Source organism: Parasteatoda tepidariorum, chromosome 9 (assembly GCF_982258835.1).
Source record: "Parasteatoda tepidariorum strain Cologne lab strain chromosome 9, Ptep-v5.0, whole genome shotgun sequence".
In the NCBI taxonomy this organism is placed as follows: Eukaryota; Metazoa; Arthropoda; class Arachnida; order Araneae; family Theridiidae; genus Parasteatoda; species Parasteatoda tepidariorum.
In genome coordinates this window covers 100,422,339-100,446,327 of record NC_141763.1, presented here as the reverse complement: position 1 = coordinate 100,446,327, position 23,989 = coordinate 100,422,339, and the positions used below count along the sequence as shown (strand labels likewise).

The following is a 23,989-nucleotide window of genomic DNA, read 5'->3' as shown; positions in this document are numbered from 1 at the left end:
TACATATGTATGCATTTTTTTAGATCCTAATTAAAAATGAAATTAAATGAAAAATAGGAACATTATGGGTAACAAAAAAAAAGTTATACCAAAGCCTAACTAATCACCATAGATGGAACAGGTAAAAAAAAAAACCGGTTAGATTGTCAGATAAAATTTAAAGGCATTTTCAATAACCACCTTTTAATACCCTCAGGCAATTAAACAGGTTTTAAAATTTTAAATCCAATCTACCTCATTAATTTAATACTACTTACGCTTTTTTCTTCCCATAAACGATAATTTTAGACAACTAATAAGTACTTTCTTCATTTAATTTTTGACAAGGGTTTTATAAATACATATAAGGTGTAAGATTATTAAACACCCATCATTTCATATTTATTGCAAGATGATTTTTAATGATATTTCTGATATAAAAAATAAAAGTGTCAATTGTTAGACAGACCTTAAAAGAAAGCTCTAGATTTTCGCCACCCCAGATGTCAAAACCACTGTCATAAAGTCCTAGTTTTTCAAAAAATTTCTTGTCAATAGAAAACAGACCACCCGCCATTGTTGGAGACCTGAAAAAATTAATTATCTTATAAGCATAAAAAATACTAAGGACTTCAAAAAAAAACTATAGAATATAAATATATAATTATACAATGGAATAAAATAATACCAAAAAAAAACATAGAAAACTTGACAGAAAATGATTAAACAACAGCTATGGAAACATCTGTCCAAAGTAGCTATTTTTGTCTTATTTTTTACTAATCTGCAGAAAGAAAAAATATAGCTACTTTGGAAAGCTGAAGAAGAAGAAAAAAATGTCAATGATCATTTCCAACCTTTTAAAATGAATAGAATAAATCACTAATTCTTATAATACTATATTTTTAACTATGGGTGGTGTTTTGTACACTAGGGAGGGCTGCAAGCTCTTGGCTGCCAATACTTCGGGGTTACTGTTTATGGTGTGTGTTGAATCCATTTAAATGGCTTCAAATTGAGAGATTTTGAGCCAATTGGCTAACAACGTGATCATTGAGTTTTGAGACTTTCTCGAGTATTAAATTTTGTGTACGTGTATTAGTTACCTGATTGTTTATTTGTGTTTAAAAGAATCGTCATTTGAAGCTCTATCATTTCAAGACGTAACAATCGCCATTTGAAAAAAGAATAGTTATAAAACACTTCTTAACAATATACCAACTTCGAAATTTGAACCTAAATGATAATTTATAAAATTAACTTAATCTTGCTGCTCGAATATACTAACAGTAATAAACAAGTAAAAAAAGGCCAAAACTGCCAACAAAGCGAGTTCGTTCTAAATCTAGCAACCATGTCATCTTTTTTAACAATACGTCTCTAAATAACTAAAACAAATTTTCACTTCAAACTCACGAGAATTACTTCATACCATTATCATATCATTACTCATCGAAAACAAACCGAAGGAAATTAATATCCCAACATGAATAAAGTGTAAAGTTTAACATGTTTTGAGTGTTAGGTCTAGTTAAGTGCCACTGACCGATATTCTCTGCATCAATGTTTCTTTAATGTTCCACTGCCTAGCATGCATTTAACTGGTACTCTGAACACTGATGTTTCTCCTAATCTATCCTCGGCAGGTATTAAAATATCCAATAAATATAATGATATCAACGAATAAATTAATATCAAATCAGACTAAACAAATATTTCGGGCATTCACCAAAGCGACTATGTGATTGTCGAGTTTTAATGACATTTGTGGTTAAAAATTTAAACTTGAAACGTGATCTATAAGCATGAGCTTTGTGTAGAGGTATTTTGGGGGACCAGGGGGATGGGGGTAAGGTGAGGTATGATGTTTTGTGACAAAGGGAAGTTTAAAATACTGTAAAAAAATTGGATATCAATTATGCGGACAATATTCTAAAAATGTATTTCGGCAGAAATGTTCTTAAAGGAAATATACATACGCCACTGGCAGGTATGTATGCTTTCTACGTTTGTTTTCCCTATCAGGTACAGGATGCCAGTTGAATTGAAGATTCCAGTCGAATCCACCCACATTCAGGTGTTTGGAGCTCCTGTAGTGATACTGGAAACTGTCGTCACTGATGACATCAATAACAGGACACACAACATTCGTCGTGTTATCTTTGATACGCTGCATTAGTGGTTCCAACCAACCTGAAAATAAATAAATGAATACATTGAAATTATTGGCTTCCATGATTCAAAATTTATGAGTCAATCTCTTTAAGTTTAGGACGGCTACAGCCAGTTATAGTAAAGTGACCATGTGTTACAAGATGAGACAATTTACAATACCAAGTAGACTGCGTAGTTATCGCATCATCGACTTTTATTTCAAAATAGGCAGTTTTTATATATTTTATAACCGTTGTTGAACAGCCCACCCAATTTTCGGGTTTACGTCTACTAATGTTCAACTCCATAGCCTTATCATTTTGAATCCAATCTAGAAGACAAAAGAACTCCTGGATCAAGTATTGGGAGAAATTGCCTTCATGGAGGACTTTTTGATGGAACTAACCCGCATTTGAGTTATATACAGAAGGAAAACCACTAAAACCTCCCACGGTTAGCCTGACAGCAAGGGGACTCTCACCCATGATCCGTCTGATTTTACGTCACACTGTGGTCAGTACGAGCCGGATGCGGGATTCATATCGACCAGCCATTTCTGGATTTCGAACCCGGTACTCGTCATTGGAAGGCGAGTGCTCTACTTGAGCCATCACAACTCATAAATAGGCAGTTTGCGATAATTCTAAAAAAAAAAAAAAAAACATTTATTAGACCATTTGGGCCGTGACGAAACACGAGCATAGTAAGTAGGGGGGGGGAATAGCTGCAGCAATGTACCCCCTTTTTTAAGACGTACAAACCTCTCTCAAATATTTTGCATCGTAAATAAAGGCTGATAAATAGTTCTTTTACCCCAACAAAAATAATTTCCCACGTCACAGTGCAAGAAATCACGAACGAACAAATGCGCGCATTAAGCATTCGCTTTTTAGCATTAATGTCTACAAAAACGTACTAAATCGATGATTCTGTATAACTTCTATAGCTCATCTTTTCTTCTACGTGGCATTGGTTCAGAGATAATAAAGTGAACTCCTTAGTCTTTCACCAGGTGGAGCTGAAAGCGATCTCATCTTGCAGAGCAAAGCCAATTTACTATACATGGACACCATCCATCTTTATTTCAATATTTGAATTTGTGAGGTATTGCATTTTCTTATTTAGTTTTTCCATCATGGGGGCCTGGGGGCAAAGTCAGCTTTTGGTTTAACCACTGACTACAGAAAGGCTCCAGTGTGTCAGCAGACAGTGTGTCCCCTGATGAAGTGCTGTTTTTGCTAACATACATATCTTTAAAATTTCGTTTCGTTTATTTTTGGTTTTTAACTTTTTATTTAAATTGCCTACACTTGCAGTTAACTGGTTAAGAGGGCAGATATACTGTGACGGGCATTCCGTATCGTCGGATAATAACGCAAAACTACTTTCACAAAAAACAGGATCTTTTACAAAAAGTCTAAAATAACCACTGCTAGTTGGATAAAAAATTTCCCACCCAAATATATAATTTTATCTCACAGAGAATCGTTTTCAGTAAACTGCCTTTATCAAATTCGGTTATGAAGAAATTCCTTATTATGAGCTTCGAATTTCACTGATTGCGAAAGCTTTTTGAAAGTCAGTCAGAATGATTGTTTATTCGAATTGATTAACCACTCAAATCATTTCCACGCCAAAGCAAACCGAACAAATGTCCGATTCAAAGGGCGGAAAATTGCTATGAATCTTCGGTTGACAAATGAAATGTGGAAAAAAGAAGAAAAAAATTTCTGACCATCAGACCGAATAAAAGTACAATACTTTGGCCACATTTCCTTTCTCCCCCCCCCCCCAATGATTAGATAGGCAATTGCGCCATATTGGCGATTAGAATTAAAACAATTCTCAGTTTACGCTTGGAGTAATTTCTAAACGCGTTAATCATTGCAATATTGCCCGCCCACTGACTAGACGGTATGCCAAAAAGAAGAGGTGAAAAAGAATTAGATGTTTGAGAAAAAAGGTAATATTTGAAAATTGAGTCTACTGGCCTGAATCATCAATATATATATATATATATATATATATATATATATATATATATATATTATTGGCCAATAATATATGTATATATTATTGGCCAATAATATATGTATATATTATTGGCGCTCTAATTACAAGCAAATATATATTTTTGCATTTTTTAATAATAAAAAACAGTTTAATAGTTAATAAAAAAAATCTGCTAGATTATCGCAATTATGGAACTAAAATATTAAATCCAAGAAAAAAGTTTGAAAAATTTTTTTTCATTCATATTAAAAAAAAAGCTGACTAAAAAAAAAATCCAAATGTTATGTTCAAATGTTACTCAAAAAAACAGTTGGATTATCGGAATTATATTTGTTTAAAAATATAAAATCAATTAAAGTAGTTAGAAAAAAACATTTTTTTCTTTCATATTCAAAAATTTATCAATAGTCGATTTTGTAAATGAAAGAAATTTTATTAATGAATATCAGTTTCTCTTCACATCAAAATAACTGCACATGAGTTCAAATTTGAAAATTTTTTTCTTCCCTAATGCCCACCTGGATTGGCATATCGTCCATTCAGGCCTATTAGGGCAGATTTATTGGGCACTCTTTCAAGGGCACCCTATAAGGTGGGCCAACGTTGCTCCTACAGTAAGAACAGATCGAACAGAGAATGAAAAAACGTCCACGTCTTGTTCGGGATTCAAACTCAGAACCTTTCTAATGCAAAACCCATTCCCTGACCCGTACACAGTCCGGTTGGCATTCTTTTGAAAAATTATTGTTTGGAAGATATTACCTTTAATGCAGAAAAAGACAACCATATAATATTTTTCACTTGTTTTGAAATAATTTGATACAAAATAATGAAAAAAGTATGAAAAATATGCTTAATAAAAATTCTGCGTCAAAGGTCACAAATGAGCATAATCTGCTAAGCACGTTACTGCTAAAAATTAAATTTTTTTTAAAAAAATTTATGCGTATTTCCGACTTGAACACAGCTTGAAATGCACGCTCGAAAAAAATTGAAATTTGCTCGAAAGGCGCAATCTGAATAGCATGTTATAGCCGAAAATGTGCGTTTAAAACGTGATATCGCTTGTTAACCGGCCTAATCTTCTTCAAACTGCCACTGGCTAATATTATACAGGATTAATAGCATTAAAAGCATATTTTGAATGTGCTTTGTGTGTTTCATAAATCAAAGACATTTTCATACGGTTTATGAATAGGTAAGAAAAAAATCGAAATAAAAACTGCAAACAACGAGAATCAAAGCATAAGTGCGAAAACTGTAATATGGGTTTGTGCAATACCTTCTAGAGAGGAGATTTGTGTGACTACCCTTGTTTCAAAACTTATACTGAATTAAATTACTAAGTTTTTTTATTTTATAACTATCATTGAACAATCGATTCAACTTTCTATCCTAGTAATTTTAAACCCAATCAAGAAGACAAGGGCACTTCTTGTATTGGGATCAAGTATTGGGAAAAATTTTGGGTTCCGATTAAACTAATCCTAAACTGGTCCTTTTTTTCTTTTTTTTGCGAACTGTACAAACTTAAATACGACCGCAGATGATAAATTATATATTTTGCCACAGGTCCGTTTTTTAAGCTGCTGTTTCAACTGTACACAAAGCAGAAACAAAATGGCGCTATTTATTTGATACATCCAAACAAAATGAATATCAACCTATCCTTTTATCGCTCATTATACTCTTATACCATTAAAAAAAATCGCCAATTACTCTCAGGGCTCTATAAATGGAACTTATAAAAAACAAGTTCCTTAATAGTTCCAAATAACTTCTGATTATTCCCCTTTACGGAAAAAAACGTTGACCTTTCCCTGCGAAGTGTTACTCGCCTCGAAAATTCAGCAACAAAAAAACTCTTAAAAGCACAATGATAAAAAGAATTGCAGTCACACTATTCGAATCACGCACGACATCGAATCATTTAGTTCCGCTCGAGAAACGAGCGACATTATTTTTTTGTACTTTCACTTGTTTCATTTTTTTCGTCATCCCCCGACCGATAAAACAATGAGGGTAAAAGTACTTCAGTTACAAGTGCGACACCCGAGATTCGTAAATAAATGATAACCCCCACCTGAATATAGGCGGAGACATAGGCGTTATTATGGAACTATGTTTAGTGGATCTTCATCACGATTACGTACTTATTCATTTATCTTATAGTCTGAAATGGCAACGGTTTGAAAAAGTCGATTATATAATAAATTTGTATGTATAATCCTCATTTTGGATAAGAATTAATAAGGTATAATAAGATCATGCATGTAATTAACAGAATTAAAATCCTTTGGAGATATAGAACAGCGTTTAGAGGATTTTCTTTGCTCATGATTACGTACTTATTCTTTTAGACTATTTTATAATCTGAAATGGCAACGGTATGAAAAAATCGATTTTATTTTAAATTTGTATGTATAAAACCTTATTTAGGATAAGAATTTACAAGGTATAATAACATTAAGCATGAAATTAACAGAATTAAAATCGTTTGGAATTATAGAACAGTGCTTAATAGATTTTCTTTGCTCATGATTATGTATTTATTCTTTTAGAATATTTTGTAGTCTGAAATGGCAACAGTGGGTATGAAAAAGTCGGTTATATTAATATTTTAAATGTATAATCCTTATTTAGGACCATAATCAACAAGGCATAACAATATCATGCATGAAACTAACAAAGGAATTAAAGCCAGTTAGAGTTCTTTAAGCAAAAAACATCATACAGTGATGTAAGGTGACCACTTACGATGCACTGCTTTAGTGGTCACCTAAAGAGGGGGTAATTATTATTCTTATCATTTCTTACATCTTATAATTCGTATATGCATATCGTAATATTCATATATTTATTATAGAAACAATCAAATTAAATATAATTAAAACTTATTAACATGACTTTAAAATTATAGCTTGGAAAAAATCCCTAAATCTTTAAGAAAAGATATTTATTACTTACAAAATTCCAAGACGAGAAAGCACGAAATAAAATAATCTAAAAATTTAAAAAAAAAAAACAACTTTTCTATCAAAGAAAAGTTACTCCTCCTCCTTTTAGCATCTTAAACTTCATTCCTTACCTTCTGTACATTCACAATGGGAATCCAAGTAGGTGAGAACAGGTCCTGAAGCAACGGAGGCACCCAGAAGACGAGCACGGATAAGACCTTCACGTTTTTGTGCGCGAACCAGTTGAACTTTAGGTAACATGGTTAAATAGTTTTCCAACCTCTTTTTAAGATGAGCTACGGATGAAGAAAAAAATTTGTTTTCTTAGCATTTTTTAAATTGACAGAGTTTTAAACTTTTCAAAAGGTACACAAGTGAGGAGAAATTGTTACACACAACGCGATTTAAGAGATTACATAAATGTTTAGTTGGTTGGTTGACAAACTTAGATTCAGTCGGTGAACCCCATATTTGCGGTTCAGTGAGAAACAGGAGATTCTTGTGAGGAATAGAGATTTCATAAAATTTGCTGCACTCTTAGAAAATAAAATTCTCCCTTCTGAGTAATCCTTGAGCTATATTTCGTTAATTTTGAGAATAATTTCGTCACGAAATCATGTCGTTCGTGACAAAATGCGAACTCTCAAATATAGGACGAAAATGTTAGCTTAACTCGGAACTGTGCATTGTGGGATATTGTTAATTACAATGGTGGAAATAAAACTAAAACTAAATGATAGAAAATAGGGTGACAAAACAAGATGACCGGCTGTAGGGTGGTCAAGGAGTTCGCTTAGTACCAGGAAAATCCCGGGCTCGAATCCCACTTCGGGCATATCTGTATCTCAGTTCCTTCTTTTTTGAGTTGTTTGGGCGACATTGATCTACCTATAGTTTGTCTATATAATGAACTCCCCTCACCCTAGAGTCTAAGGTCGTCTGCTGCTACGGAAACAAGAAGTGGGGCATTTCAAAGAAGCTACTTTCCTTCTCCCCTGATGCCCTTTCTCTCGAGTTAATAGTTAAAATAGTTAATAGTTAAAAATGGTAACCATAGTCATCGTCACCACTCCAGGCGAATGGCTAGGGGAGTTCGTTACATAGACAAACTATATAGCGTGCCCACGATAAAGTGATTATTGGAAAAGTTATGCGCTACGTTTTTTTCTTTTTTTGTAAAAAAAAAAAGAGAATGATGAAATATCCATTTAATTTTGAAGAAATTCGTTTAATCGAAGAACTGACGATAATTATTTCATCACTTTGATGACAATTTTGCTCGGGGCGTATACCAGGAAACGCTTTTATCAAAACCTTGGCAAGTTTCGTGAGCATCCATTTTTTTTACAGAGTGCTTCAATATGTATAAACGTTCTGAAATGAAAAGTTGGAATAATAATAAAATGACTTACGCTGATCAGAGAAATCGTCCACCAGGATAATTTCTTTGAGGAGATGGTCGGGAGAACGTTCTAGAACGCTGTGTACAGTTCTCAAGAGGACACTCCACGCTTCATTGTGAAAGCAGATGATGACGCTCGTTTGGGGCAGTTTGGAATCATACCGTATATCTCGACACCTAGAGAAAATGGAACATTTCTAACATTGGTATAATAGAGAGCTGAAATTTTATTAGGATGAAATCATTTCAATTTAAGAGAAATTGAAAAGAGTACATAAGTTTACCCAGGGCTGGAAGTGAGTAAGGATGCTGATTCTCTAATGGGAGTAATTTCTAGAACACCAACATGGATTACTGGATATACTATTGGTAATAATTTTAATAGTTCCTTTACTTAAGTTAAAAAAAGAAACATTTTTTTAAAAAAAAACTCCGATTTTTTTCCTTAAAAGTTACGCAATCTTTTTTAATACAAAAAGGAGAGAAAATAGTCTATGTATGGAAAATCGTCAAGTAGTTGCGAAATAGGAGGATTCTCTTGTGTAAAACAGTAGGCAATGATATAGTGATGAGGAGGGAGATAAGAACATTTTATATATTACCAGGGTCTGTCCAGACATTTTGTGAAAGGTCCGTTTTTCGTGAAATTGTGAAAAAATTACTCACATTCTTTCAACCAGTGTCCGCTTTTATGAATTTGTGCAAATAGGGTCCGTTATTGCAAAAAAAAAACTTTTTCAAGGAGTTTTTAAATTGTAAATAGATACAAGATTATGCTCAACACTGTAAAGTTATATTTAAAAAAATTAAATTTTAAAAAATAAATAACAATTGCTGGTTCTAAATTAGAGATGCAACATACAAATATTTAGTATTTAGCCTATACGGCTGAACGCAGAATATTCATTTAGGACGAATAATGGAAGAATCGTCTGCCGAAGACAAAACTTAATTCGTTTACATCCATATTTCTTGTTTTCTGCCCTGGAGAGGGTTTATTCGATTAACAAAATAGTAATGAAGATAAACAAATTTCTGAAGGGTCCGATTAAAAGAAAAATCATTTTGTGAAGGGTCCGTTTTTAAGTTAAAATATTTTGTGAAGGGTCCGTTTTTATGAAAAGATATTTTGTGAAGGGCCCGTTAACGGACCCAAATTTCTTCTAAACAGACCCCTGATTACTCCCACATAGAATGCTTTAATTGCCATCCAATCAAGGGGCTCTAACACTGGAAGTAGATTAATATCGTACTTGACGCGCTTTGAAGACTTTGTGGTTCATACTGTTATTTACTTTGCTTCCACGTATGTTTTTATCATTATGTATGTATCCACGTATGTTATGCATCATTTTTCAATTTGAAATTTCTTCAATTGTTTTTTAGATAATTTTTTTTTCTGTTAACTTCAACAAAAATTTGGAAAAATCCCAAAAATTTCAGGACATTTAAGTACACTTTTTTCTAAAAAGGAAATCAAGGAATTTAAAGACAACTTTGTTCCCTTAAACTTTACCAATCAAATTTGCAGACATTTCCCTAACCAGTGTGTTGAATTCTAAAATCGATACTATTTACTAAAACATTAAAATTGTAGATAAGAACAACAACATTAGGTGGAATTTCACAAACGAAAAAACGCTCTAACATCTCTGTTAAGGGAAAATGTTTCCTCTTTACTTCCCGAGAAAAGATCTATTTGATAAAATTTTTCTAGGCAGTGCTTAATTCGATTAATAATTATTTCTCTGAACACCGCAGTATCTTCCTTGTACGTTGCGTGAATTTAAGATACTAAAATCGAACTAATTTGCTAATGCATTGAAATTCTAGATCAGATTGTTTGCAACAGCACAGATGCCTAAGTTTCTCGAAACCAATCAAATTTGCTTAAATATTGAAAAATTAAAAAAATTATAATTTTTAGTATCGATGCAGTCTTAGCAGGCAAGTTAAACATTTCGTCACGCAAGGCTGATTACAATGCATAATACTTATAGTTCAAGCAAAAACCTTAGAGCTTGTAGAAAAGTTGTGTACTGATATACGAGGTGTAATAATCAAGTAACAAGATTTATCCTTTAAAATTGTTCAAAGTTGCATGTTGAAAGGGATATCTTATGAGTCATTCACCTCCACAATATAAAATAAACCCCGACTTGCATTTGATTAATAAGACATAGTTAAATAGGTAAGGCTAACTGGAATAGTTAGAACATAACATGGCTGCATTAACCCATTTTCGGTCAAAGGTGCGTAAACACACCATTTCAATAATTTTTTTATTGACACTGAGATATATAATTTTCACTCATTTCATTTCTCTGCTATTTTTAAGGGTAATGAAGATATCTATAAAATATTAGAAATTCAATTGGAGTAAAAACTTTCTATTGGGAAATTTTTTAAATAGGCTAGTTGCAATTTTTATTGGCTCCACAGCAATTGAGTAGCAACAAATTTGTCTCTTTGGAGCTATAAGTATATAAAAATAATTTTATTTGAAAAATAGCTTAAATAATTTAATGATAATACTTAGAGCAGAATATTCCAAAGATTGTTTAACCAGGAGAAAGACTTGTAATAATCACGACTTGTTTTTGATCACGATTAAACATGACTTGCCTTCAATGTTTATTAGTAAGTTTAGGAAACTTTTTAGTAGAAATTTGTACTGATTACCGTTAAAAACCTATTTGGCGATTGGGTGTCCAAAATGAAGTAATTTTCATTGGTTCCGCAGCAATTAAGAAGTAACAAATTAGTCTTTTTGGAACTATAGCCTCACACTACATAGAGAAAACTTTATTTGTAAAACAGCGTAAATAATTTAACGATGATAACTTGGAGCAGAATATTCTGAAGATAGTTTAATCAGGAGCGAAAGAATCCACATTTTGTGCCTTTTTGCACACTTTTGAGCAACTAAGCAGCAATAGATGATACTTAAAGCAGGATATTCTAAAAATTGTTTAAACAGGAGCGAAAGAATCCACATTTTGTGCCTTTTTGTACACTTTTGAGCAACTAAGCAGCAATAGATGATACTTAAAGCAGGATATTCTGAAGATTGTTTAATCAGGAGCGAAAGAATACACATATGTGCCTGTTGATCCATGTAAGACACTTTGGAGCAACTAAGGAGCGATCTTTGTTATAGAGTTGTAAATCTATGAGTTCAATAATAAAAATAACTTTTTGTTTACAATGCATTAATTTATATAATCCTTCAATATTCAAAATGAAGAGTAAATCTATATACCAGAATAAAGGAACAATGGAAATATCGTTCCAGATTTCTTTTAATGAAATATTCAAGACATTTTAGCCAACGAAATTAAACCCATACTTACTCTTTGTCCCTGGGATCCGGCAATGTCCGGTGAATCGATATCATATCACTCACATACTGGTTGAAAGCATTATTTTTCCAACCTAACTTAACCAACTTCTCTTGCTCTTCCGTTAAGTTGGACAGTTTGACTGGTTTACCCAATTCACCGGGTCCATCCAATTCACGGGGAGGCAGGAGTACACCGTTATTGTCCTGGTCCCCACCATGGTACTCAGCTTCCTTCTTTTCAGAATGATCCCCGTGCCCACTTATATGGATTGGCTGTTCTTGCAGGGATCTCTCTGCTTTGTGCTTCTGTTCTGATGACTTGTCCAGCAAGTCCGACGAGTTATTATTGGAATTGACAGCTAAAATGTAAGTCACCGCGATCCACGTGGCAGACAATATCAGAAGTGCTTTAATCACCTGACTTCGACGTCTGGATATCATTTTTATGAGAGTAATACTGTAGTGTGAGACTAAAAATAAATGTCTGATGGGTTTCAGTAACAGGAACTGTAGAAAAGAGTTTTTGTCCCCAAGTTATAAAAATAATGAGTTATAAAGGTATAAGTAGATAAATGACTGGTGCCTTCTCTTTCATTACGTCATTGTTGATATAACCAATGAGAGAAGCGATGTATTTTCTGATGCTTTTTTTATGAATTCTTCTTCCCGTTTAAAAGAGTGGAATTTTGATGTTGTTGTGCGAGAATGCCATTATGCAACGTGACGTTTTCATTCAGGTGCCAGATTCCTAAAAAAGAGGGTGAAGAAAAATGTTTAGACAATTTAACCAAGATTTGAGATTTTTCACAAAAAACTGTACAACATTGATTTATTGTGCCAACTCAAGTAAGTTTTGAAGATCTTAGTGTATGAAGTAACAAGTTTTGCATGTTTTTTGGGTGGTAAAAGGTTCCAAGTGCATTTGGAAACAAACAATTGGCGATAACTTTCGAAAGCTTCTCTTTTAGCGGAATATTAAACCGCCAAGAGAAGGAAAGCTAAGACAGTTAAAATCAGAGTTAGGAATTAATAGATTTCAACAATCGAGAGCTTGTGTACGAAGTCATTGTTTTCATTTCCATACACAGAGAAACTTATGCATTTAAAAGCTACAGAAATATTCTCTCTAGAGGCCGAGCTTTATCACTTGACTAGCATTATTATTTAAACAATTGCCGTAATATTGTGATTGTTAATGGCAACAAGGTGTTAACACTATTTTACTTTGCAAAGAAACGTATTCCAATTGGATGCTACAAATAATGAATTGATCATTGATAAACTTTCAGAAGACGGAGAATCAAAGTGACGCCGGCTCAGACATTTACTTAAATTCACTAATTGCAGCATCCACCCTTCAATTTTTAGAAATTGAATTAGAACAGATCTTGAAGTCGTGTGTTGACAATTTACTGATTTACGGAAGGGACTGACTTACTGATTTACGGACAAAAGTCTCTAATTTGTGAGGAGACCCACCCTAAATTACGTAAAAAAAAATAATATTTTTCACGATTAGTCTGGCCTTTAAATCATGGGGACTCACAAATGTTTCTTTTACTTTTTCATATTATAATGTCAACTTTCATGAAAATGCTTTAAAATGGGACCTTTTATTGAGTTGTTTTAATTTTATAAAATTATTATTACCTCAACTAAATTTGATAAATAATTTTTTAGAATGCTATAGATGCTTTGAATTTAGTACGAATATCTTGATTTCTACAAAAATTTAATTATTCTTACTCTGTCAATTAATTTTTAGTATTTGTTTTTTCGTAGTTTAGCTATATTAAATTTTGAATTTCTATCATCATTCATCAGGCTGTTCACAATTCGATGTTGCCGAAAAAACCATCTTTTCATTATATTGTGATTAAAAACCACGCATGCTAACTGAGCTAAGAGCCAAGTGGCTTTGTGCCCCGAGATCTGTAAGTCGACCCCGGATTTTAATCGTACTACGAATAGAATCGAACATTAATACGTACTCAGTATAACGAATTCTAACAATATTACAAAATATATCTGGAGAAAAGAATAAAAGGTATGAATAGAGAGAAAATATTTAATTTAGTGTCAAGGGTTCGCGAGATACGTTTTCAGATAAACAAGGAGAAAATTGCATTAGTGCAATTACTCATATAAAAAGTGGAATTAAAATAATAATATCCAGATCATTTGAAGCTGCTAAACGATTTTAAAGAACAGTGGAATTAAAATAATAATATCCAGATCATTTGAAGCTGTTAAACGATTTTAAAGAACAGTGGAATTAAAATAATAAAATTCAGATCATTTGAAGCTGCTAAACGATTTTAAAGAACAGTGGAATTAAAATAATAAAATTCAGATCACTTGAAGCTGCTAAACGATTTTAAAGAACAGTGGAATTAAAATAATAAAATTCAGATCATTTGAAGCTGCTAAACGATTTTAAAGAATAGTGGAATTAAAATAATAAAAAGGTGGAATTAAAATAATAAAATCCAGATAAAATAAATAAAATATATAAAATCCTGCTATTATCTTGCTAATCCATAATAAAATCCTGCTAAGCGATTTTAAAGAATGCATTTCAGTTTAATCATAAAATTAAATGTTTTTTGAGATTTTATCTCCGATTCATTTACCACCTGAAGGGGGGGGGGACTTTTAAGCAATAATGTTTAGGAAATGATGTATTTTCTTACATTTTTCCTTGATTTCAATAATAAACTAAAATAAATTTTTTTTCTGATTGAATATTGTGGGTTAGAAATATAAGTCATGCGAAATTTGATTGAATCTGAAATTTAGAGCTGCTTTTCTAGAAGAAAGGTAAACGTTTACTTATTTTTCTTGATAAGTTTTGAGACGAGGTAAAAGATGCCCAAGAGGATTGAATCACAGTCGATGTGTAATAAGACAAAAAAACTAGATATTTAAGAAATGATACAAGGACCTATCATCAATTTAAAACTAAACCCCCTCTACATTCCGAGCCTGCTGTAAGTATTATTCGTAATACTAGAGTAAATCAAACGTGCATTATTGTTTTCCCCAGAAAAAAATCGGAAGAGAGTATATGTTCTTCATATTCCTGCTATCAATATTATATGGCACTGAATAAAATATAAACAAGCAAGCCAAGTCGGTAACTTTGTGGATACTTGGAAATTGGGGTGGGGTAGAAATTGATGTCTTGCAACGATGAAGATGATATCTCAAAACAGGAAAACAAAACATGCGTTAAGTATAGACAGTATTCTCCTTAAGCGTATTTAGAAGGGCGGCTCGCCCTGCCAGCCCCTTCATCCCTATAAATGATACCACTCTTTGCCTTTTTTCTAAAAATAAGCCACCATCGCTTAACACTGTCCATTTGTTCATATTCCATATTTTAAAAAAATTTATTCAATGCATAATTAATAATTACACATTTAAATAATAATTGGAAAAATTATCTGTGTTTATAGGTTTAGTTCTGATTACTATAACAAATATCTACTTTGTTAGGATTATTTTAAACTGGTTAAAAAAAATTTCTTTGGGGGGGGGGGTGAGGTATATTAATAAATTTAAGTGATTTTAAATTTTAAAATTATTTTTTTTAAAAAATGCACTTTTAAATATTCATTTCCCTATAATTTTCAGTTTAAATTAAAGAAAAAAGCTTTCAAGTTGCTCATCAATTAATCATTTTCTTTTTTTTTTTTTAAATTTTAATTATTTTAAAAAAAAAAAATTCACAGAGAATGTTTTATAGCTTGGCTTCAATTAATTTTTATAAACTACAAATTTTTATCCTATTTTGATGATGAGTGAGAATTACTTTATGAAATATACACATAAAATAATACAAGAGGGTAATTTCAAAATAGTTGAGCATAAAATTCCGTTAATTATATTATACTACTATACATTTTGATAAATTTTTGCGGTGTTACCCTTCCAAAGCTCTAAGTGCCCTTTTCTGTGAGGAAGCACCTTTTTTTTTATCTTGGAAAAAACCTGGTATAGATTATGGTATATATATGGATAAAGTAATGTTTAAAACTTATATGGATAACTAATAAAAAATACAATTACATTTTAGTAATATATTTATTAACAATTAATCGGATGTTAATAAATATATCATTTGAAGTTTTATCCTCACAAAATTTATACAATATCTATTTCGAATAAGTTAAGATTTATTAACTTTCTTCAAAGCTTGAAAAACCACACAATTAATTTTGAAAGCCAAACTGATCTTACTATACATGTAATAATTCTAAATCAGCAGGGTTCCCAATATCTTTCGGAACCTTAAATGCTTGACTTTCAATTGGCGGAATCCCAGACATAATAGCAATTCTGAACATATAAACCAAAAAAAGAAGAAGAAGAAAAAAAAAAGACTACTAATTATTTTGAATATGAGAAAAACGAAAGTTTTTCATCTTTTTATGAATGCTAGTCTTAAAATTAGTTTTGATATCAGACAGTTAAATTCACAGGCGAAGAGCGGCATTTAGTCTAGTTTAGAATTTGTGTTTGGTGTATGTGTTCCTGTAAATGATCGAAATGGGTGATTGTTGACTTCCACTGGTCAATGTTGACAATCACATAGTCGCTTTAGTAAATGTACGAAATATATAATAGGTCTAGTTAAGTTCCATTGCCCGGTATATTTTGCCCGGTATGCCTTACATCAATGTTTTTTTAAGGTTCAGTACAGCTGTCAGATATACATTTGACCTGTATACCGAACACTGATGTTTTTTAAAGTTAAGTGCTGGGTATGCATTAAAAAGGTACTCCGAGCACTGATGTTTCTCCTAATCTATCCCCAGCAGATATTAAAATATCGAATCAATATAATACAGGGTGCGTAGCCAAATTATTCAACAAAAAATAAGCACCTTTTAAGCATTTTTCAAGCACTCAAAAAAAATTTTAAGCACTTAAAAAAATTTCATAATTAGCCAGGGATGGAAAGTTTTTGACAATTGACGGTTTTTATCTTGTTTTAACCATCATCTCAAAAAACAAAAACAAAAAAAACTTTTGGGATTGTTTTTGACAATTGTCAAAAATCATTAAATTTTTAATCATGTAAAACGAACGGCGTTTTCATACGCTACGGACTGACAATAGGCCGAAATAGGTTTGGGGTTGAATTAATTGGGAAAACGTTGAATAGAACAATGTTAACTGTGTCTTTTCGAAGCGAAAATCAACACGGTAAAGGAAAAATCTCATTTTGAAAAAGCAAAAATTAAGCACTTTTTTAAAACACACCCAATGAAAAAAGCACCTTTAAGGGCTTTTAAAAAACGAAAATCGAAAATAAGCACTTTTAAGCACTTTTTAAAAACGCTACGCAACCTGCAATAATATCAACGAATAAATTAATATCAAATCAGATATAACAATTATTTCGGACATTCACCAAAGCGACTATGTGATTGTCGACATTCTCTTTCATTCACATGCATAGGATGAAAATAAATAGGTGAATTGTGGTTAATAAAAAAGAGAAGAAAGAAATGTTATGGTTAGAGATTTCTTTATTGTAATTTGGATTAAGTAAGTTCCTTTGGCAGTTCCTAGCTCAAATTTTTCATAAATCATATCCTTTACATTATTCATTCAATACATTACTTTTTTTTCTTCTTTTTTTTATCCTTCTCTATAGTTTTGCTTTAATGTAGTGAGATAGTAAACGATGATGTAGTAAACGATATTCCAGGCTGATATCATAAATTAAAAAAATAAAGTGGTAAGAGTTTTTTCTTTTTTTAATTGGAAAACTACAGAGAATGCATGAAGGTTTTTTTTTGTGGATCAATGAAGATTGATCATTTAAGTTTCGTTTAAAATGTTAATGAGAAACAAAAATGAAAATTCTGATTTCTCCGAATTTTACTTTAATTTTTATTAAAATTGACAACATAGATTTATTTTCCCAAACATATTAGGGACAAATAGCAGGTGAATAACCGCAGAAAACTTTACTTTCAGCAGAAAATTAAAACGCCAGAAGAGGGAACGCTTTGACGCAAAAGTTCTATTAAGTGTTGTTGATTTGCATAGGGTATCTATAAATACTGATACAAATTTTAAAAGGGAATAGAGACCGTCATCAAGATTTTATTTAGCAGGCATTATAATTTTCAATTTAACCCAGAAGACTCCTAGATTAAGCGTCGGGACAAACTAACCTTCGTGGTATTCTTTGATGGAACATAGCCGCATTTGTGTTACATAAAACCACGAAACTCTCTCACGGTTAGAGCGACGGTAAACGACTCTGACCCATGATCCTTCGACTACTTATAACATTATAAGTTAGAACTGTGGTCGGTGGGAACAGGGAGCGGAATTCAGATTGACCAGCTATGGCTGTGTTTCGAATTTGCGTCACCTTATGAGGAACAGAGCAATCTCCCCCCTGATCCACCGTGACTCTTGATTATAAACTTTCTCTTCGTGTGTTTTCGAACTCAGAAATAACTGCTTCATCGTATAATTTGGCGATGAATTTAAAAATTAGTCGCCAGCGCCATTTCGCGTAGCTTCAGCAAACTAAAACTGTTACAACGTATAAAGAATTATATTTCTCAAATGGGAATAACTTTTCCCAGAAAAGTGCATTAAAATAATTTTTGGGGAAACAAATTTTCTTTTTTTAAAAATTTAGTTTTTAGAATAACCCTTAATTAAATTTTTAAAAAATAATGACATGAATAGAAGATATTATAGAAGATATTTTCCATTTCGATGTGACAATAAAAGTTTTATTCATACACAATTATAGATAAGCCAAAAAGAAAACATAATTTGTAGCATAGCTTATCTAATCTATAACCTTTGATCTAGGAACAGGTGTTTTGCAGCATGCATTTCCCAATAAAAAAGTAATTTAGCATAGATTAAGTGTTTTCCTTTCAACAGATAATCGAATTGTTCTGTTCTTGGAAGGCACTGCAATTTCCTTTTGATATTCTGAAATTATAAGAATAAGAACATAAATAACCATTTAATATACTCACGATGCGAACCTTATTAGAACAAATTTGGATTTCCAGAAAATCTATTAGAAATTTTGCCTGCGTTTACGTTTGGATAAAGATTAAAGATAAAGTCAGAAACACAAGAGTCGATTGAGATTATATATTCTTGACAACTCACGGTAAAAACTTCGTTACGAAAATGTGTTACGCGCTATATGTACAATTAAATGACGCTAAAAACTATGTCTGGCGCAAAACAAAAAGGGACAAAAATCGTAAAAATAAAAAGAGTTGAAAGATGGAGTGTTAACTGAAGAAAAAAACTCCTTGATGGCGGATAATCAGGCGTAGTGATACAACCAAAAATATACTGGGAAGTCTTCGATCATCCATCTTACAAACCAGACATCTCGCATTGTCATTATACGGTATGGATAGCGCTGAATTGATAGGATAAATAGGGTGATGATTTCAGATAAAGATTAATAAAGCTCAGATTAATAAAGATTAATAAAGCTAAGATTAATAAAGGGGTTTGGATAAAGCTCTAAGAAGAAAGGAAAAAATTTTATGATCAAACTATTGAATCCTTAGTAATTTAGAGTAGATGTTGTTGTTGTTGTTCATTTACGTCGCACTAGAGCTGTACAATGGGCTATTGGCGACGGTCTGGGAAACATCCCTGAGGATGATCCGAAGACATGCCATCACAATTTTGATCCTCTGCAGAGGGGATGGCACCCCCGCTTCGGTAGCCCGACGACCTGCACGCGAAGTCGAGCAATTTACGGTAGCACAGTTTAACGAGGACCAATACCGAACACCCTCGGTCCCTACGCAGACTGATCCAAGTGGTCACCCACCCGCACACTGACCGCAACCAGTGATGCTTGACTTCGGTGATCTGCTGGGAACCGTGTTTTAACGATCAGTCCACTGCGGGACGTAATTTACAGTAGAAGTACTTTCGTTACGTCACACTAGAGCAGCCCAATGAGCTTTGGCGATTGCATCCTTGTGGATCCGATGACATGCCATCACAATTTTGATTCATCAAAAGGGGGAGGGCTCCCATGACAACCTGCGAGCGAAGTTTATTATTTTACGGCAGAAGAGCATAACGATAACCGAAATCGTGCACACTAGGTGCCTTCAAGGTAGATCAAAGTGGTCACCCACCAGCTTACTGACCGCAGCGAATGGTGCTTGACTTCAGCGTTCAACTGGGAATCGTTTCTTAAGGTCAGTTCACTGTGGAACGTATTTTAGTGGAAGAAATATCTCAGCAATTGCGGTATATGTTACGATTAATGACTTGTTATTTATTGAGTGCCCCTCATAAATAGCGTTATTTTACGGTTCATGTTAGAAAAAAAACTGATAAAGATATTGAGTTTAAAATTTCAGTCCAAAAATTAGAGGTGTTTGTTTCGTAACACTTTTTTTCTTTTGTTCTTCTTATAATATGATAAAAATGAATTTAAAATTTGAAGAGACAGGCGTTTAGTTAGAACAGGGAAAAAACATAGCGAGGCAGGTTAACTCAATTAACGGAAAAACTACATTTTCCTTGTAGTTAACTACAACTACTTTTTTTTTAAATGCAGCGACTACTAACTATTTTTGAAATATGTATCACTACTTCACTACTTTTAGAAAACAAACTTAACTGAAGAACTGAAAATTTTCACCCATAATCATAATTATTTTGAATAAAAAAAAATTGGCTTGGTTAAATAGGAGTAGTTATTAAGAAGTTTTCATCCATAGTATGAAAACATGAAATAGTTTTTTTATGAGTATTATTATTATTCTAAAGCACTTTTTAAGAATTTGTTCTTTTAACCTTCAAACTCTATGCTTTTCTCGACAGTGTATATTTAATTAAAGAAATACTTATCAAATATTCGTGATTTAAGTGACCAATGCTTTTTTTAAATCCTCCAAGAAATAAAGTACGGTGCGAAAAAAAAAATACCATCCCGAATAACTTTTGATCTAATGATCGGATCTTCACGTTCTAGGTCTCCATCTTAATGGTTTGAGGGGGGTGACTTCTAATAAGCTAATGAATTAATGCAGAGGATTATTCTAAATTACGAAAACGGACACGAAAACGTGATTCATAGTTCCTGTGAAAGCGAATTTTAAAAAAAAAGTCATATTTAAAATTCGATTTTTCAAGAACACTTCGACCGATTTCGCACCGGATTTTTCTGAGCATCAGACGTAGATCTTATTAATGCTCGACCACAGAGGCATTCTCATTGCGTACGTTGACGGGCCCGCAAAGGATTTGCACCCATCAGACTCGAAAATTTCTTTGCATTTGAACTTAAGTTTATTTATTCAACTAACGTTAAAAGTAGTTGCCAGGAATCTGCACAAACTAGTTTTTTTTTTTCATTGTATCGCACAACTCACTACACTACTTCTTATATAAAATAGCGCATTACACAGCAAATGACGGAAAAAGTAGCGACTACGGTAGTTTCGCTACTCATACTTCACACCACTTTTACTATGGGCGAGGTAAAAAATTGAATGAAATTACAAATTCAGTCACCCTCACATTTTATGTGGCGAAAAAGAAGAAACTTCCCAGAAGACAGCATTGTAGTCTGTTTTTCACACAACCAGCAACTGAAGTTTAAACGGTCTATAATTGATGCATTGCAACAAATTGGATCGCGAAATGCATTATCTCGGATGAATCAACAAGAAAAGAATATCTCTTCTGAGTTCTTTTCTTAATTTGACGACAGATTTCACGGTCTCTTGTGACGGCATTTAAATACGAGTTTGAAATGCACGAGCGCACATCCGTCCACCATGTAGCACTCGAAGAGTGGAATTCGCGTGGAAGAACGGTACACCCCGAGGGAAATCCCGTGTGTGGGGTGCACTTAACTTCGCAAAAATCAATTGAATTTTAAAGTCATTGCAACGTTGCCACTACATAATAACGATATTTTTTTACAAATGCAGAGGACTCGAAACTTTTTCTATGTTGTGGTACCCTTATGAAATTTACCCCAGCCATATTTGTTTATAGTATACATATAATGTATGTAAGGAAGAGAAACTATGGAACTATCACATGGTGTTTTTTAATTCGATATTTTAATTGAATTGAATTATTCACGAATCCTTATTGTACAATAACATATTTTGATGGGTAAATCAGAATGAGTGCCGTTATGTGTAATTTCCATCATATATTTTATTTTACAACCGTCATTGAACTGCCGACACAATTTTGGGTTGACGATTACTCATGTTCAACTCCGTAGCCTTGTTATTTTGAACCCAATCCAGAAGACAAGGAAACTCATGGATCAAATATTGGGAGAAATTTGCCTTTGTGGATGACTTTTTTAATGGAACTATAACCTGCATTTGGGTTACATGGAGAGGAAAACCACCCGCGGTTAGCCTGACAGCAAGGAGACTAACTCATAATCCGTCTACCACTGAGGTTATTTTAGTTGTGCAGTGTGGTTGGTGTGAGCTGAGTGCAGAAATAGTATCAACCAGCTATCGCTTAAATTCGAACCAGGTTCACTTCATGGTAAGGCGAACTCTCTATCCCCTGAGCCACCACAGCTCACTCCAAAGGTATCGATTTGCTATGGGAACTTGGAGGACTTTGCGACCCCGGCAAAATTAACGAGCACGAGACACCATTTAATGCACTGGGATTCACGAACACGCACCTAACATGGCACCAACCAGGTTATTCCATCCCACAATAAAATATTCTATTCTTATTTAAAAGAAGTTAAATTTATTTTGTTAAAAATGTCAAAATTTTAACATTAAAAATCTCTACGATCATGAAAATCATAATTAACATGAAAGTACAATATAAGCAATCTTCAAATACATAATAAAACTAAAAATATTTTAACAACAAAGAGTTTTTAAGATATAAAAGATCTTTAAAATCATTAAAAAGATCTTTAAATTCAATGAAAAGATCTTTAAAAGCAAAATTCATTTGCAATATTCTTTAATAATAAAAGACCATGAAATAAAAACTTTTCGAGAAATCTTTAAAGGATGGAGGATCTTAAATGTATAGAAATCCGCAAAAATTAATAAAGGAATATTAAAAAAATAAAAGGAAACGTCTTTGGGGCCGTTCAAAAAGTACGTACATCCCGAAGGGGGGGGAGGGGATTTGCTATTATGTACGGTTTTGTACGATGGGGAGGGGGGGAGGTATTATACAAAGTACGTACTTTATAAACATACACAAAATTTAAATTTGACTTTATCCTACACACTCCTTAAGTAAATATTTAATTTTATTTAAAACATAATTATTTTAATTTTTATGAAAAAGGGGGGTAGACTAATAAAATGTACGTACTCTAAGGGGGGGAGTAAGACCTTATGTACGGTAATGTACAAAGGGGGGGGAGGGGTTTAAAATTTCTCCATTTTTGTGTACGTACTTTTTGAACGGCCCCTTTACGAAGAAGAAACGAATATTTTTTTTAAAAAAGAGCCTATAAAAATTTAAATGCACAGCGAAATTAGATGCCAACACCAACAAATAAATCCTCTTCCTGAGTTTCGAAAAATACCGGTTTAATTTCCAAGTTCATTCTCATATTCCACACTTAATATTCTCAGAACTTTCACTAACCCATATCATAGCCCACACAATAGCGCATACACAACAATGTATTTAGCGAACGTAACTTAATTACCAGATCGGTTGACATCCCCCCCCCCCGTGTCAAATTTTAATAGAAGGGAACGCAACTGCAAGTAAACAAAAGCAAACGAACGGATTAAACTGGGTTAACGGTTTTAGTGTGTTAGCTTCCACAAATTTAGGTTTCGACGGAAATACCCGTCAAAATACCGGACTCTGTCCATCCTGTTTGCTTTTTTTATTCATTTAATTTTTATTTTTTCCTTCATCGTAGCCGAAGGGCACATTGCATACATTTCCTCATGCTGTTTTTACGTGATTTTGGTCATTTTAATCACGTGGCTTCCCGCTTTTAAAAATAAACTTTCGAAGCATTATGATAAAAGCACTTAATCTGAATAATTTATTCATAAATCTAAGTAAAGGTTGAAAGTAAGATTTATGTAAATCGTATGTTTTAATAATAGATGTCCTCTTTTATATATGTTTGAA

The 23,989-nt window shown here is 32.8% G+C and overlaps 1 protein-coding gene across 2 annotated transcripts in view; it reads right to left on the bottom strand.

Annotated features, from left to right (window-relative positions):
- Positions 1–23,989, bottom strand: part of Pgant9 (polypeptide N-acetylgalactosaminyltransferase 9) — a 125,392-nt gene that overhangs the window by 17,496 nt on the left and 83,907 nt on the right. For both annotated transcript variants that reach the window (XM_043046810.3, XM_043046811.3), the window contains 5 exons: positions 11,859–12,596; positions 8,516–8,682; positions 7,235–7,399; positions 1,959–2,172; positions 449–566 (listed from right to left, as the gene is read on the bottom strand). In XM_043046810.3, coding sequence (XP_042902744.2) covers positions 449–566; positions 1,959–2,172; positions 7,235–7,399; positions 8,516–8,682; positions 11,859–12,289 — 1,095 coding nt within the window. In that variant the 5' untranslated portion in view covers positions 12,290–12,596. The remainder of the gene's footprint in view (positions 1–448; positions 567–1,958; positions 2,173–7,234; positions 7,400–8,515; positions 8,683–11,858; positions 12,597–23,989) is intronic.